Source organism: Phalacrocorax aristotelis, chromosome 10 (assembly GCF_949628215.1).
Source record: "Phalacrocorax aristotelis chromosome 10, bGulAri2.1, whole genome shotgun sequence".
Lineage (NCBI taxonomy): Eukaryota > Metazoa > Chordata > Aves > Suliformes > Phalacrocoracidae > Phalacrocorax > Phalacrocorax aristotelis.
In genome coordinates this window covers 5513774-5530400 of record NC_134285.1, presented here as the reverse complement: position 1 = coordinate 5530400, position 16627 = coordinate 5513774, and the positions used below count along the sequence as shown (strand labels likewise).

General features: G+C 47.4%; 1 protein-coding gene across 1 annotated transcript; it reads left to right on the top strand.

Moving 5' to 3' along the window:
- Positions 1 to 2385: 2385 nt before the first annotated feature.
- Positions 2386 to 10893, top strand: AMZ1 (archaelysin family metallopeptidase 1). The gene is made up of 6 exons (XM_075104859.1): positions 2386 to 2787; positions 3432 to 3599; positions 4484 to 4612; positions 4958 to 5121; positions 6414 to 6590; positions 10212 to 10893. Exons 1-6 carry the CDS (start codon positions 2484 to 2486, stop codon positions 10779 to 10781), a joined length of 1512 nt encoding a protein of 503 aa, XP_074960960.1. The 5' UTR covers positions 2386 to 2483; the 3' UTR covers positions 10782 to 10893.
- The last annotated feature ends 5734 nt before the right edge of the window (positions 10894 to 16627 follow it).

Here is a 16627-nt window from a genome sequence, read left to right as displayed (position 1 = left end):
TGTATATCCCATAGCTTTGGGTACACACGATATTCCATGAGAGCCCCAGGGAAGACACGCTAAAAGACTATGCACTCATTGTATCTGCTGTTGCATACATCCACTCTTTGCTACTTCTCTGTTAGAAAAAGAAAAATCCATTCATTTTTGAACCAGCTCCTCCTCCCCCAGACCCATCCTCCATTTATTGCCAGGAAGCGCTGATGAAAGTGGCTTGTGCTTCTCAGAAACCTTCTTTGACAAGATCACTCTCAGCCTCGACCAAGTGCAAATTCTCTCCTTGATTTCCCTGGGAGTAATAGGCAGTCAGTAGCTCACAGGATCACATCCCCAATCATTTTAATATTGCTAATAGTTTCCAAGTGTCAGTTCTGCATATGGCTGGAAAACAATGTTTGTATTTAAAGTTTGTTCAGGAGAAATGAAATCTTGGCCTTAGGAAAAGGCAAACCTTCGCCCTAGCCCAAGGCAAAACTCCTGATGACATGGTGGGGTCAGACTCTTACTTCGTCCTCCCAAATGTGGAAGCAAATCTGAAGTGTAGAGATTTGGGTGACAAAGGGCAGAACAACCTCACACAAACTCTTGTTGCTACCTGTGAAAAATCAGCAGAAGCACTTTGGACATTTTTTGGGCAATAAGAGGAGGTGGCTGAGAAAGCATCGCAGATTTTATTTCTAAACTTCCATTGGATTAGGGCCCTTGTACCACTTCAGATCCCACCGTTCCGTCTGCTGTCAGCCTTCAATGCTAGCGAAATACAAAGCTTGCAAAAATAAAACTGCTTACCTGCTCCCTCTCCTACGCTATATACCCTTAGCATCAAAAAAGATTATACAAAACAAATCTTTTTTAACGGCTGCTTATACATACACGTATCTTCCCAAGGGTTAGATGTAAAGAAATTCAATGTTTAGTATTAATGGGCTGCCACCTTTCTCTTATGGTGCAAACTACCAGAACCTCCTCTGCATTACTGAGGAAAGGCTTTGGCTCATGTTGGTGCTGTTTTTTAAATATTTAATTTTCTTGTTGTACTGCTGTCCTCAAGGGCCACTGAATGTCACTCACCTGACAGAGCTAGGCTGCAGACCTACCTAAATTATAGACTTAACCAGTTCCTCCTAAAAATATTTCACCCCTTTTTTTTCTATGATTGATGCTGTTGTAATGGTGATGGTCAGTAGCTGATACATTTGCATCCAGAATGCTTGCCTGGTTTCTTTCACTATAGCATTAACTTGGCTAATAGAAGATAATACTTCCTAGAAACTGTGCTGTTGTGTGTATATACCTGTATATTTTCATTCTGCTCTATACAGGCAGAGCACTTAACCTGTGGTAGGCAGCTTTGCCCCAGATACCTCTCCAAAATACTCTAGTTCTACTTGGCATGATCGCCTTACAAAAAAATAAATGTCTCTGGAAAAATCCAGATATAGATTAGCCATAGGGTTGTACTTTGTTTCCTCTTTCTTTGCTTTCCCCAAGATATCTGCTGGAATCTCCATAAGTACATACATAGCGATAGGAAATAGGTGCTTGACTCCTGCAGCTTTGGAAAACACTGGCCATAGAAAAGACCCTGGAGAGAACGTTTCCACAATGCTCTGAATTGATTTCTTTCTGCTGCAGGCTTTCATTTGCTCTTTACCACTTTACATCATCACCAGCATTCTTGACGCTAACACAGCGTGACACCAAGTAATTCATGAAGTGACACAATGGCAATGGGCCCGTACGTATCTTGCTAGAGGCAGCACCAGAAAACACAAGTCTCGCACACCAAGGGCAAACCTTCCCACATCTTGCAGCCTGACAACAGCACTGTGAGCCGGCAGATGCTCCAGGTCACTACCTAAGAGTGAGGATAAAAAGCTGTTAGAGGAAATTGCCAACAGTGACCAGCTGCTTTCATTGGTGTCAGGTAAGTCAGAAGTTTAGGCTTCTGATAGATAAATCAAGACCAAGATCTACCTCTTCTTTCCTGCCATGGAGCTATGCCTTTGAAGCGCTCCAAGGAGGGTGTTTCAGCCCAAGCAAAAAGGAGTCCCACCTTTCAACGTTGTGTTAGGGCCAGTTGCACAACACACAGAGGTATTTCCTATGTTACTGGGGCTTCAGGATAGAGCACCAAATGAAAAAAACAAACCCCAAACTATCTGATTGAATCCAGACATCTGGTAGCAATAATGGGGCTATGTATTCTTAAGCACCATCTACTGGTACATTGTCCATAAGCCGGTGACATACATGCACACGTGGCAACCCTGTAACAGCTACTCTCACGTAAATGCATAGGGCTCCTGGCCAGCACTAAACGCAGCGTTCATAAGCTCCCAGTCAAACCTTACAGCCGGCAGCTTGGGGTGAACTGCTCTGAGAGCAAAGTGTGAGAAGGTTTCCAGGTCCCTTGTGAGGCCACGTGCTGATGGTTGTATCCCCTCCTGCAGGCAGTGCCACAGCCGGTGGGGCTCTCCACGATGCTGCAGTGCAAACATGCTCAGGAATTCAGCTTTGGGCCGCGGGCTCTGAAGGACGCGCTGATCTCCACCAACCCAGCCCTGCAGGAGCTTTATGCCAAAGCTTTCTCCAGGGCGGAAAAGCTGTTCCTCTCCGAAGCCTACAACCCACAGAGAAGGCTCTTCTGCACCCTGCTCATCCGGACGGCTTTCGACTGGCTCCTCAGCCATCCCGATGCCCCTGAGGACTTTGAGACGTTCTATCACGCCATGCTGAGGAGGAAACAGAACTTATATCGAAAGCACATTTACCTGCAACCTATAGGTAATGCGGGCATCTTTACTGAGCCACCTGGAAAGATATGGGAGGGAGGTGGGTGGTGCTGAACTCTACTAACGGCCTCTTCTAAGGACTAACGTGCAAAATGCAATTGCCATAGCAAAGAGAAGCGTAATACCAAAGGCTCTGACATGCCCCAGTCCAGAGTCACAAGCCGTGATGAACACCATCAGCAGACCTGTCCTGTAAATGGCATCTGTGCCCCTGGGTGAGACTTGCTATGAATATATGTGTGCATACCTACCTACACATGTATCTATATGTAAAACAATGCTGGATAAAACAGCATTTCTAGAGCTCCATCCCCGAAGGTTTATTGAAAAACAGCCACCCAGTCCCACATTAATCTTTCTGCACAACTTAAACAGGAGACAACCTTCGTAGCACATCTGGCTCTGCTAATGAGAGCGTACTAACGCCTTGAGCCACCTCTCAGAAAGAGCCCCCTCTTCTCCTCCATATCTGTGTAACCATCTAGAGATATCTGCCACATTCCAGAGTAAGCAATTAATCTCAGAATGAACCAACCTTCCTCTTCCTCCGTTGCTGTGCCCAGCCCCTCAAAACCCTGATGGACCTTATGGTTCACCGCTGCTTTAAGGAACTGATAACAGAGTTTGTCTTCTTAGACTTAATCGAAGGGCCTGCCGGGCTCTCGCTGCTGGATTCCCTCCAGAGTTGTGTTGAGTCTTTCTTTCTGGGTCTCCGTGTGAAGTGCCTTCCCTCCATCCCCATCTCTTCCATTCACTGCTGCTACCGCCACAGCCGGGACACGGACAGGGTGCAGCTTCACACAGGTAAGGACCTGGGAGCGGGGAGCCTGCAGAGACATCAGCTTGGCACGTGGGCACGAGCCCTCCCTGAGGAAATGCCTAAAATAGCCCTTCATTGCCTGAGCAGGGAGGGGACGAGGAAGGGAGTGAAAAGGGAGAAATCCTGTTCCCATGGAAAACCCAGAACTTTGAGTCTGGAAACAGGAATAAAACACAAAGTCACTTTCATCATGTTTTCCTCTGCTGTCTGTATTTTTCAGTGCTGTTATGTTTAGGTCCAGCTCTGCAAAGCAATCAGATCAGCTCTGTGGGAAGGCGCTGTAGATTTGGTGTAGCCTGAGTTCTCCCATCCCTTGTCCGGAGCCAAAGTAAATTAGTGGCCTGGATGCTGCAGATGGGGAACTCGCTGGCCTTTCATGTTAGGAAATTTAGGTTCAAGTGTCACACAGCTCCCCAGGGAAATGGGTTTGTCAGCTGCCAAACTCACTGCACAAACATCCGTCTGGAACAAGCTGTTTGCAGGTACTGTGGGCAGCATGTGCTCAGCACAGACCCAGCCCTGCAGCAGTTGGCTGCTCCAGCTCAGGTCTGAAATGCCTGTGTAGGGAAGTTCCACTTCCAGGTGCTTATTTCCATGGGTTAGTACTGAATTCACCTACACCTCTGCCCTTAGCTCTGCTTTGTTTTAACTCTGTGCTCAGCACCACTTCAAAAGTCAGGTCTGCTCATACTCTGAGTTGAAGGGATGGGCTACACGGCTATGGTTCTCCATCTGAGATGGTGAATCCAGCAGCTCTGCCTACCTGTGGCTTGGATTACATCCTCCTCACGAGCAGCAGAAATTCAGGCTCTTGCATGCCTTCCAGGGGTGCTTAATTTTAATGAACATCTCTCTTGTATTTGTCCAGATGGGATCCTGAATTTCCTGAAGAACAACAAGCCCATGGATGCCTTGTGTGTCCTTGGACTCACTCTGCTGGACCTTTACCCATGTGAGACGTGGAGCTTCACATTCAGCAAATTCCTACCAGGACAAGGTGGGTTTGGTGTCCCATGATTTCCTAGCGCAGTGTGCAAATAAGGCAGCGCTGTACCAAAAAACCTTCCCTGGGAGACTGAAATAGCCAAATCTTATCCTTAACGTTTTATTCACTCCCTGATAAGATGAACTCTGTTTTCCCAATTTCAAATTAGGGGAGTCAGGGCTCCTGATCCAGACAAAGGTAACTGACTGAAAGCTACAAACCTTCTGGGAAGTGTGTCTCATCCCACCCTGCGTGCTCAACTGGACTGTACCACAACAGCTTTCTTTTCACACTGCCAAAGCTGAGAGACAGTCACAAGAGAGCTGATACCTAACTTGTATGCGCTTCTCTTTACAGAAGTGGGAGTCTGCAGCTTTGCCAGATTTTCTGGGGATTTCCCCCAGGGTGGCTGTAGCAGCTTGAATCCGCTCACACAGAAGGAACGGTTATGCGAGGTCAGCAAAGAAAGCAGAGACCGGACGTTGCTGTTCAGTGCCCAAGAGATGGTCCAGTGCTGTAAGGTAGGACCAGCAATCTCCTGCACTCCATATTTCTTGCCAAGTAGGGTTAAATATTTCAGGGCTGGGCATAATCCATCTCTCAGCCCCATGAAGCAGGTGTGAGACTCTGCTCCCAGAAGACACAGGCAATCACAGCTAAATCCATGCACTTATGCAGCCCTAAGGAGCTTATATTTTAGTGCGCTACATAGACATGTCTTACTCCCCTTGCCACTGGAACAAACTGTAGTATCAGCTGTATAGCGGCTACAGGATTTGCCTTATAGCATGCAGCAACACTGAGAGAAAAACCCTGCCCAGCTCCTGGGTTCATGCCTTGGACATCTCAGTATTTTGCTTGTCAGGCAAGGCCTGGGCAGTATGCTCTGTTAGCTGGTGAAGTGCTCAGAGCTCAACCAGAATATCTAGTGGGGTTGTGTGTTAACTAATGGGTGGCTGGGAGGGGTATCCATAAGGGGAGAGAACCACTTGCCAGATGCTTACATGGATGGATGAGAAAAACACCTTAGACAAGTTTGCACTTATATTTATATGCAGATGCCCTTAAACCCCACCCATCTCCTACATGTCCAATGCATGAGTGCTGTCCTCCCTCATCCCAGCATCTCCCCTCTGCCCTCTTGCCAGCTCTACTTCTAGCATTTCTCCCAAAGTCATTTCTGTCTGCCTCCCCTGGTATTTGCTCAGGGCTTTCTAGTCTGAGGTCTCTTCCTGTAGCAATTTCAAATGTTGGGTGGCAATGGGAGGAGGAGGGGAATCCTCCACCCTCAGCCTTCCCATGGTTGCCAGTTCCCAAGGCGGTCATGCTTGGCCAGCTGACTCCAGCTTAGTTTTTGCTTTGGCACAAACATTTAGAGCACCTGCTTTGGAAGGACCCAGATCTGCTATTGCCAATAGCTTCTGACAGAGTTCTCACATGGACTGTGCTGTTCTTTTCAGACTTCTGTGGGACTGGTTTTCCCCTTAAAAATCCTCAGCACAGTCCTTGGGGACGAGAGTGACACCAACGCTGCCCTAGAGCTCTGAGCATGCTATCTACAGGGTCTTCCCACAGCTGCTTCTAGACCACACTCCCACCCTTCCTCCTCCACCATACAAACATGGAGGATGGGGTACCTGGGAAGAAGGGAGCCATGCTCTCCTTTGCACCTCAGAAAAGCTTTGGCTGAAGGACCACCAGGGCTGAACGAGTTGATTAGGCCGTTGGAGAGCAGGGAGAGTGGAACAGCAGAGGAGGCGGCAGTGGAAGCAGGAGTGACCGTGTGCTCCTGTGATTTTTGCTTTCCTGAAAGGTGACCTGCCACGAGATCTGCCACCTGATGGGGCTGGGGACCTGCCGCTGGCTGCAGTGCATCATGCAGGGCGCGCTGAGCCTGGACGAAGCCCTGCTGCGGCCCCTGGAGCCGTGTCCCATCTGCCTTCGGAAGCTGCAGCATGTCGTGGGCTTCAAACTTGTCGAGCGCTACAGGGTAAGAGACAGACCCACCAGCCCTTCCTGGAGCAAAAGGGACAGCAGGGAGCAGAGCAGCTCACCTCAAACCACAGCACTGAACGTGCTGTACCAGAGCACTGAACACAGATGCTGCTCCCCATGCAAGGTGCTAAGAGACAAAGCTAACACCTAAATAAAGGGGGTCTTGTGTCTTGTGCCTGGTCTGTGACCAGTGTAGCACTTTACACAGTCTCTAGGGCTTTTGTCTGTTCACAATGAGGGACAGTGCAACATCATGACATCTGGCTACTTCCAAAAAGGAGGCAGCGAGGGCAGGCAGATTTCAAGCTGGAGCAGCAGTGAGAGTGCAGCAATTCCCATTTATCCCCTTTCCTACGTGCCACCGTGGTTTTCTGCTTCTCTGGGGATGCTGGTAACAGGGAGAAAATATTGCTGCAGTTCCTCTGTTTAAAGATATGAGGAAAGATCCCAAATTATTACTCCCTAATTAGTGGAGGGTCCCAGACTCATCTTTTGCCTCTTCTCTCCCACCTGTAGAACAGCTAACACCACACTTAGACAACATCAGGAATAGTGCCAAGATGCCCTTAGCTCTAGAAAGGGTTTTCTACCTTTGTTGTCTAAAAACCTGAATTCAGTAGCTGAATAGCTGGTGGAATAGAAATGTCATCATTCTCCCTCAGTACCCTATCTTCTCCCTGGTTATAATTCCTGTCTGACACACATTATGTTCAGAGACAGGATTTTCCACGGCTGCCTATTTTGAAGTGTGTGGGTTATATTTGTAACAAGATACGTGCAGAATGAGAGCAGGGATGCCTCTAGATTAATTCAGCTTGGAATCAGACACACACAAGCATGGCAAAGGGCATAAGGCGAAAAAAACCCAAATACGTTTGTGTGGTTTTGCTGCTTCTTGGTGCATCTGCGGTCGTGTTAGACCTATCTCTGACCCCGAGGCCGTTTGGTCCCTGCCTCTCTGTGAGAAGTGCCTAAATTGCCCAGACTACCAGAGGAATAAATTCTGGTTTATTTAAACACCCAGCCAGTCAGCATCCAGCTATTGCTTTCTAGAAGAGAACTGCCATCTGCAGTAAGCTTTTCTAGAAACATTTTTGCCTTTACACCTGCAGTCAATACTGTAATTGGCTCAGCGTCCCCTGGTGACAGTGAACGCAAACCTGAAGAGAGGCTACACTTGCCAAATGTCACATCTGCTTCCTTGAAAAGGAAGAGCTCAGCTAGATACAGCACAAGCTGGTATAAGAGTTGTGATAATCTCTGTAAGAGGCTATGCTGTAGAACTGAGAGGAAATACAAATACTGGAGATGAATTAAACAGTTGAGGAACCTGACGGAAGAGAGCACAAAGCATTTGGAGACAATCTCAGATAGCAAAGTTACACGCTAAACATGTTTTGAGAGGTTGTGGCTGGCCAATTGCATGTCTGAAGTCACATTTCCCTTTGGAAAACCAGCACGGATCCCCACCTGCCACATAACAGCCCCAGACGCTCGTAATAAATACAGGAAATGCCAGGCACAAAGCCGTTCCTCGCCAGCAGTAGGTAACACTGCTGAAGTCTCTGGCTGAGAGACGGTTACAGGCAGAAGAGTATGTGGGACAGGAAACCAGTCCTTATGTAGGAGGAAGAGCCCCTCAATTTACTTGAGTTGCACTCAGAAAAATACTCTATTTTTTCATCACAGCTGCTTATTCTGGCGTGAGTCATCTTGAAAACCGAAAGCAAATCAATTCTCTTGGTGTTTCCCCACCACAACCAACATTTTCACCTGCTGCTTCTGCAGCACCCCAGGCCGTTCTGCACGTAGCGCCTAGGTTAGTTTGCAGTGGCCACACTGCAGAAGAAAACGGTGCTCAAGCTGCAGCTGGAGGTTGGGTTAGCAACATCTTTACTGTGGTGTTACTCTCAGTATCTGCTCTTGGGTGCAGTGTGGCTCCACTGCTGCTGGGAATGACATGGCAGGGGGGTTGGAAAAACTTCCAGTGCTAAACCTGGAGCCCCTGGAGGTGTCAGACACTGGGGTTCATTCTCAGTGGCTTACCTGGGGTAGGCATCCACTTCAAATGCTCTTACCTGCAGGTAAGTGAAACCCATGGTTATCCCCTTCTAGTTAAATAGGAGAACATAAAGAGAGGCTGCAGCCCTACAAACCCTTCCCAAGTTCAAGTCAATAAATCACCCAAAGGGTGAGAGACAAGAGAGATTTTGGTAGTGATCCTGAGTCAGTCATCCCTTCCTTTTGCCTTAAATAATCCAAATGTACTGTTTGAACATCCTCAGCTCTGCAGCTTTTTCTTTTCTTGGGAACTGGGCTAAGCAGCAGTTGTGATTCCTTCCCAGATTCACTACTCTTGGGAATCTTAAAGAGTCATTATAAAATCATGGACTAGTTGCAGCTTTCAAACAGCTTTGCTGTCCCCTTCCCTAGTCTGGCTCCTATCACAGCTTCTGGTGCCTTCTTTGTTTTTAAACCCAGGGGGAGGGAAGGGCTGTTGGAGGTGGGATGAGGCAGGATAAAAGTTGTCCCTTTACATTTTTTTCTTGCCTCAGAGGGAGGGGGCAGGGTGGATTAACTTAGCTGAAAGAGTCCATTTTCTTCTTGTATGAAATTCTTCCCTGAGGCTTCATGCACAGACTGAAATGAGAAACAGGGCCAATTTCTCCCACCCACTCAATTTGAGTTCTTTATCCTTTCTGTCACTTGCCTGAAGAGAGAGCAATAGGGGAGGGAAGGGGGAGGGAGCAGCGGGGCACTGCGGGAGAAGGGAGCTCCGTGGGGCTGGAAATCTCCTGCCCACTTCTCAAACACCACAGCTCACCCCAAGCTGAGCACAGCAGAGTGACCCGTGTCTCGGGTTAATACTCTGTCACCCTTGTGTTTTCCAAAGCGATCGCAGGGCTTTGCAAAAGTATCAGCTGGGAGCTGCAGAAAGTAAAGGTGAGGAAGAGAGGCCACGAGGGTGTGAAAAAGCTGAAAAACACACAAAAAAATCCCCAGCACGTACTGACAAGGCAGACAAGATCATCTTTTATCCAGTGATGACTGGAGTACTGCGATTCATTCCCCAAAGCCCAAGGAATAAGCGTGCCAGAAGCAACCTGTTATATGCCCCATTGTAGCATTTAAGAAGGAAATTGTCTCAGACATTTTCCTTTCATTAATTCTTTCCTGGAGCCCAGCCTCCCACTTGTGCATTTCAGCTTGAGAGGGAAAGAGCTATTCTTAGGAATAAAATGCACGTTACCACAGGAGTTAACAACATGATGAAACAAGATTCTTCACCGCTATCTCGGGAGCTTTTATACACAGCTTCCCCTAGAGAGGCCCTGGTTTGGCTTTCGCAGAGATCATATCCACACGGCGCAGAGTGAATTTCTGCCATTTTTCTCCTACCATCTGTAGGGCAGATAGGGTCCACATCTGACTGGGGGCAGAACTGCCACAGATGCTGACTCCAAGAAAATGAGGCAATAGGAAGCCCCTGCTTTGTAGGGCATAGCGTCTGAAGCTGAGCCACCCAAGATGATTAGGTTTACCTGACAGGCACTGTGAAAGGTGTACCTCTTTTCTCTCATTCTCTAAGACAAAACCTTTCGCTGTCTCACCACAGAAACTCTACGCTTGGACGCAGACTGTGTTGTCCACGTGGCCAAGGCAAGAGTCAGCAGACCTGTCCACCTCTGAGGACATCCTTCCATTCAGCTCAGACTCCGGCATGTGCTGCGAGAACGACTCCGAGGCTGTCACCTCCTTGTCCGAGCCGCTGACGCCCGACACTTGCAGCCAGGCCCTCTCCATCGGCCAGGAGCTGGAACAGGACGAGCATTCGTGTTTGCTAGCGGAGGCGCACAGCCAGCCCCAGCTCGCCGGGGCCACCAAGTCCACAGATACCATTAAAGATTATGAACTGTGGCTGGAGATGTGCATTTCTGCCCTGGAGAGGAACGTCTCTGAGGAGGAACTGGCTCAAGTAGACAAGACTGTGGATGCCTTGGCTAAGTGGGAAATGTTTACAGGACAATTGCCTGCTATGAAGAAGGACCTACCCTTTGCTAGGGACAACACTGGGCTACGGAAAGTTCTTGGAGACAAATTTTCCTCCCTGCGGAGGAAACTGGGTTCCAGAAAACTGTCCAAAGGGGAATCGTCCCCTCATCGTTGGCAATGGGAGGAAAACTAGCCTGGGTCTGCCTTGGTTGGGCCAGCTTTGCTTCCACAGCTTTGGTTACGTTACTGCCCTGCTTCTGACCTTTCTCACTGCAAATTGTTGCTGTCAGAGAGAAACAGCAGCTCCCCCCAGGAATAAAAGGTGTTTCTTTTTCTGAGATTGCTAACGTATTTTTGATGTGATTCGTTCTTCTCTAAGGGTTTTTCCCGTGCTGGCCTAAGCGACAGCATGACTCCAAACCCACATCAAGTCCTATGTAGGACTTTGTATTTTCTTGTCATATTTCATCTGGTCTGAAGTCAGCCAGGAAGGGGTCTATGCTAAACACTAAATATATTCACACAGGTCCATCTGAAGAGATAGATGCAAATTAAACCAGGGCACAGATATTATTTCTCCCTCTACCAAATGTTCATCTCTGTTCTAGTTGCTGTCCCAGCAGCTGGAGGCTGTGCTGAGCACAGGGGTACAGCTGGGGCTGATGGGCTCATGCTACAACTAGAGGGCAGGAGACGGAGAACAGGCACAGAGTCGGTGAGTAAAGCAGAAAGATCCCTGGCAGCTCATCTCCCATAAAGAACGGCGTTAGTGCGATGACTGTCTTTTGGCGGACACTCAAGGGGATCTCCAAAGCTGTTTCAGTTCAAACAAAGCCAGGCTTGGAGCCGTGAGCTGTAACTACTCACATCCTCTGTAGACTAGCAGGAGAGAAAACCTCTGAAAATGTTCACACACTCATTGGTTATTAACTTAAAAGGGGGAACTACATATGCATTCCTCTCCTTCTGCCTTGAGAAGTTAACACCCTGGCCCTTTCCCTCTTCTCTGCTCCATAAGTCACCCACTGAACAGAAGCGGGTGCTGTGCTGGCACCAGGAGCTGCAGAGTCTGCCTCCCCATTGCCGGGCGTGCAGTTCCTCTCTGGCTATTTATAGACAGAGCTCAAGAGGCTGACGGGTTTGAGCTCTGTAACAGCAGCATGCTGGGGGAAGGCTGACCCTCTCCACCCCCAGCTCACTCGGACCTCAGCACTGATAATCCTCTCTACAGCTCACCGCTACACGGCCACGCTTCAGATTTCCCCTGTCTAAAAATATCAGCAGGTAGGGCTGGGTCCATCTCAGCTGCGGGGAGAGAGAAGACATTTCCCTCAGAGGAGCTAATAGCTTTGGCTTCCCTGAGCACTTGCCCTGTGCACTTTGAGGGCCTCAAATCACACAGTAACCCTGCAATGCATTTTTGGGGCGGGAAGGGAGAGAATCAGTGGAAGATGTTTGAGAAATGCTTGAGATTTACTCGTGCAGGTGAGTAGAAGAGATGATCTCGTAATAAATTCAGCTGGATTCCGGAAACACAAGTAACTTCACATCCGCATGATTCATACGGGGAGAAAAAGGGAGTTCTGGCTTCAGGACTGATGACGGCAATTCCTGGAAACATTTTTTCCAGGCGCCGGGACTCGGGCAGGCGCGGTGCAGCAGAGCCGCTGCTGCCGCCCTCTCCTGGCAGCCTCAAAGGCGATGGGGTTCTCATCCAAGACATTCTTCCCAGCAGCAGAAATTTTCCAAACAAATCCTGCTTGAATTACAAATCCATGTACTGCCCCACACTTGCTCAGTTGCTGCCTTAACAGATGTACTATTTTAAGCAAGAGATTACTTTTTGTTCAGCCTTGTTTGCTCTTACTTCATTCTGTACTGAATCATTAGGCTGAACTTCAGAAACTTTCCAGAAAGAGGCTATAAACTCAGGATGACAATATTGCCTGAGGGAAAGAGGCAGCTTTCTATCCCAACAAAGTCCAAAGACAACAGAGAAAGGGGGTGGCACAGAAACAATCTGAACTGCTGGCAGAAGCCACAGATGGGAAAACTCCCCACGTGACACTTGGCTTACAGACTCTTGTTAGCTCTGTTGTGAAAGCGTGAATTTCTGCTGAAGAGTTGTTGCTTACCGATAACAGATATTTTGACCCCAACACTGTCAGAAGCATCACTTACCAGCTCAGCTTTTCCAGAAGTGCTCCAGGTAAGAAATAAATGAGCATGGCAACTCAGAGCTTCACCTACTTCTGTGGGCAGCTCAAGCAGGGTCCATAGGCAAGATATAACTCTGTGGCGACAGGCAGAAAGCAGTTCTTTTAAGCTTTTAAGTCCTTCAGCAGCCAGAGGAGAGAAAAATCTATGCAATGTTAAACTGCACATTTTTGTTCATGCAAAGCCGTTCCTGCGAAGGTGGCTGCTCTTCACACCAGCAAACGTTTCCAGTGCTGCTGCTGCATGTGACACCACAGCGTAGCATTTTGCTCCCAGGGTCTGCAAGTAGTACTTCACACTTACTGCTGCACAGTCTACACTAGTGTAAGGGTTGGAGGCAACCTGGGTCACAGAGAAATAAAATGACTGGCCAAGGTTACACAGAAAATCAAGGTTATAACCAGGACTAAGGCACAAAGGTATAATTCTTACTCTTCTCTGCATGTACCAGAGTTGCAGATGGACAGAAAATAACTGACAGAGGAATTAGAAGTAAAACAAATTGAAGGTAAGATCCTAAATAAGATTTCCTGCATTTTAAGCAGCAGGTTTCTGGGGAGACACTTCTACTTGGAAGGGTGTGGGAACAGCAGCATAACTTGCAGCTAACAGCCTGCTAATTAAGCTGCAGAACAGAAATACAGATGAAATACTTAGAGGTAATTTTAGAAGGTCAAGGGGCACATCAACCATCAGCAAGAAGTAGTAGAGTACTCTATCTATAAATGCACACCCAGAAGTTACTGGCTCCTCAGCAGCCAAGATCAGAGTTGGTTACAAATGGCCCAGGAACAGAGTTTCACTGTAGGAGGCAGCAGGCAGGAGAACCTCGTATTCACTATGCAGGACTTCAGTTTGGTGAGCCTTCTGCAGGAAGATAGGCAGCGAAAGGAGCTGGGCACCCAGGTGGGAAAGAATTCAAGTCCCAAAGGGCAACACTTCCAGCAGCCTGCCCCAGAGCTCCCCGGGGCACAGCCTCAGGGCTCTGGCTGGCAGCTTCTCTCCGCAGCCCTGGGAAGGCAAGCGCTCCCCTTCCTCTGCCTCGTGACCTGTGGGTGTCTTATTTTGACAGGCAGATGATCTAGAGATGAACTCTGCACATGACCTGGCTGCTGCCTTCAGGAGATACCCCAGCAGAAGCAGGTAACTCCTTCCTGAAGTTGCTGTTACCTTTCATGCAATCATCCCTAACGGCAATGGTGCAACATGGATTCACATTAGACTTATGGGGCTCAGAACATCTCCCAAACCACACCATCCTGTGGCTACCTAGAGCATCCTCCACAAACTCCAGTCATACCCTGTCCTCCCCAGGCTTAGGGATACTTGTTCTGAAGCAAATTCTGATGTCTATAATCCTGAACAGAGCAGAAAACACAGTCTTTTAATAGCTTTACAAGCTCATAGACAAATACCTTCTCCCAAAAATAAACAGGCAGAACATTCCACCTCTACTCTTTAAACAAGAAGTTGCTGTAACTGAAGAGAGTGGAGGAACAATGCAACTGTCCAGAGAAAACAACAAAAAAAAACCCTGACTCTTTGCGAGTTAGGAGTGAAATTGCCTTCGACAGCTTGCAAAGGTGGGAGAGAAACCAGCATCTTCCATAGACATTTCGTTGGCAGTATCCAGCGCTTTCTGACTTAACAGGTGTTATGACCACCTCCCCGTGCTAAAATGGTACTTTTAACTGAAGTCCACTTCTGCTGTGCAAATTGAGGCTTTAAAGGAAAGTTACATATTGTAAAAATCCCTAAACACTCTTCCTTAGAACTCTTCCTTCCTGAACACTATGCAGCTTCCCAAGACGCTGGTCAGTCTTGGGGAGAACAGCAAGAAATTTGGTAGTTTTTCTTAGTAACTGAATAAACATCCTCCCAGGTCTGTACAGGATAATGAGATACCAGGCTGGAGCTGGAAACCAAACTACTTTCTCTAAAGGAAAACTAGTTTTTCTTAATTATTTATAAATCAAAATATTACTATAACCACCCCAAACCTTATGCCTTGTACACTTTAGCAGAAATACAAAGCAATATAGCCCTGCTTAGTCTGCATTTTAGACAAGTCTCTCCCTGGGGAAATAGTCATGATTTCCCTTTTATCTTTGGAGTGTTGGATTATTGAAATTGCAGAAGAGATACTCTAGTAACAGGTAGCCATGCTGATCCAGGGAAGAGAATTCAAAGTTAATTGAGTTTCAGCTCTCTGGGAAGGGTACCAGTATTCATCGGCACTGAACAGACAAATCTACCTGCAGAACTTTCTGCTCCAGGATCTGTTCTTACGGGGCAACACCTGTACAGTTGAATTACATAAGGGACATCTTTACCTTATGAAGTGGGATGGATTGAGATGCGGAAATTTTAAAGGTGTTACTAAGACACCCTGATTCAAGCCTCTCACCACATGTCCCAAATAAAAATTTAAATCCCACTGAAATTGGTGCAGTTTAAGCACCCGCTCATGACTGCTGACGAGCGAAGGACTGAGCTTATGTAGGCACTCCAGCGACAATGCATTTCTTGTTTTGATTAAAGCTTTGGAGATTCAGCAATTCAGACAGAGAAACTCCAGCCAAACCCCAACCAGCTTTGGAGTGGACAAAAGTGACACCCTAAACTAATCCCCTTCCATGTCTGCTGGTCAAGTGTCTCTAAAGCCGGGCACGGCCCCTGTTACACCACCACTGTGTTCCAGCAGATATTGCCACAAAGAACCCTGTCTTGCTCCAGTGAGAAACCTGTTAAACTTCTATATCCAATCTTGTAGGGCTGTAATTTACAGGAATATTTTTGCCCAGAAAAGGGGCAATTTACTTTCACAGAGCTGCTGCTGTTGCTGAGGGTTTTTCAGGTTAGAGAGTACACGATCACACCTGGAAACCTCCTATTAGCACATACTGAATTTGTAATTCATCTGCCCTCATTTTCAGAGTTGCTGAACACATTGTTACCTGAAAGTGCTCAGCACCTCCAGGGGAAAAAAAGTCAACCATTCCCAAAAGCCTGGTGTAGCTGAGGACCTAACTTCTCCAGTGATTAGCAGAAAGGACAAACAACGCTCCATGAAGGATTTTGAATTGTGTACCTGCCAATGTAATTGATTAGGCATTAGCAGTTCACACAAGAAACAATTAAGACTTGCCACAGAAATCTGCCAGATGTGACCTTTTGATGTACAAGCGAGGAAAGGTTAACGACCTTCCTAAGAACTGGAGCCCAAGTCCTGGCAGAATTGACGCCAGGATGGCAATGCTGTCAGACAGGGATACCGATGGCTCTCCAAAGGTCATGGCCTGATGATCAGACCAAATGGTTACACCACGGCACACAAGCGAGTCCAACAGAGGAGCCTGGCACTGGAAAAGAAGCAAGTATAGGCCCCATGTCTATTATCAGATGCTACACAGCAGAAGAGGAATCTCTGACAGGTGTTGCCAACTCAACAGGCTTAATTAACTTCTCTCACTGAGCTTAAAATACATAAGCACGAACCCTGGCTGTGCCTCCCCTTCCACTTCCCATCAGTTCTAATGCCTAAGTCAGCTACTGAACATTACAGACGAATGGGTTAGAAGTTTTATACTGGCTAATGTTTCACCAGCCTTCAGTTCCTGGACACACTCAGGCAGAATGATTCAGACCAGAACTGGAGAGGTGGGAGATACATGAAGATTACAGAACGAGATTTTATTGCATGACAGCTGTAGTTTCGTGCAGTTCATACTGTAATTTATTCAAAAAGCCGCTCCCCTGCAGAAAACTTTTGAATAAAATAAATGTCACTCTAGACTTTGTTGAAAGATAAAACCCATAAAG

Coding starts and splice junctions, on each gene's coding strand:
- AMZ1 (XM_075104859.1), top strand. CDS start 2,484: ATGCTGCAGTGCAAACATGCTCAGGAATTCAGCTTTGGGCCGCGGGCT. Junction 4,613..4,957: donor CAAATTCCTACCAGGACAAG/GTGGGTTTGGTG, acceptor TTCTCTTTACAG/AAGTGGGAGTCTGCAGCTTT. Junction 5,122..6,413: donor AGATGGTCCAGTGCTGTAAG/GTAGGACCAGCA, acceptor CTTTCCTGAAAG/GTGACCTGCCACGAGATCTG.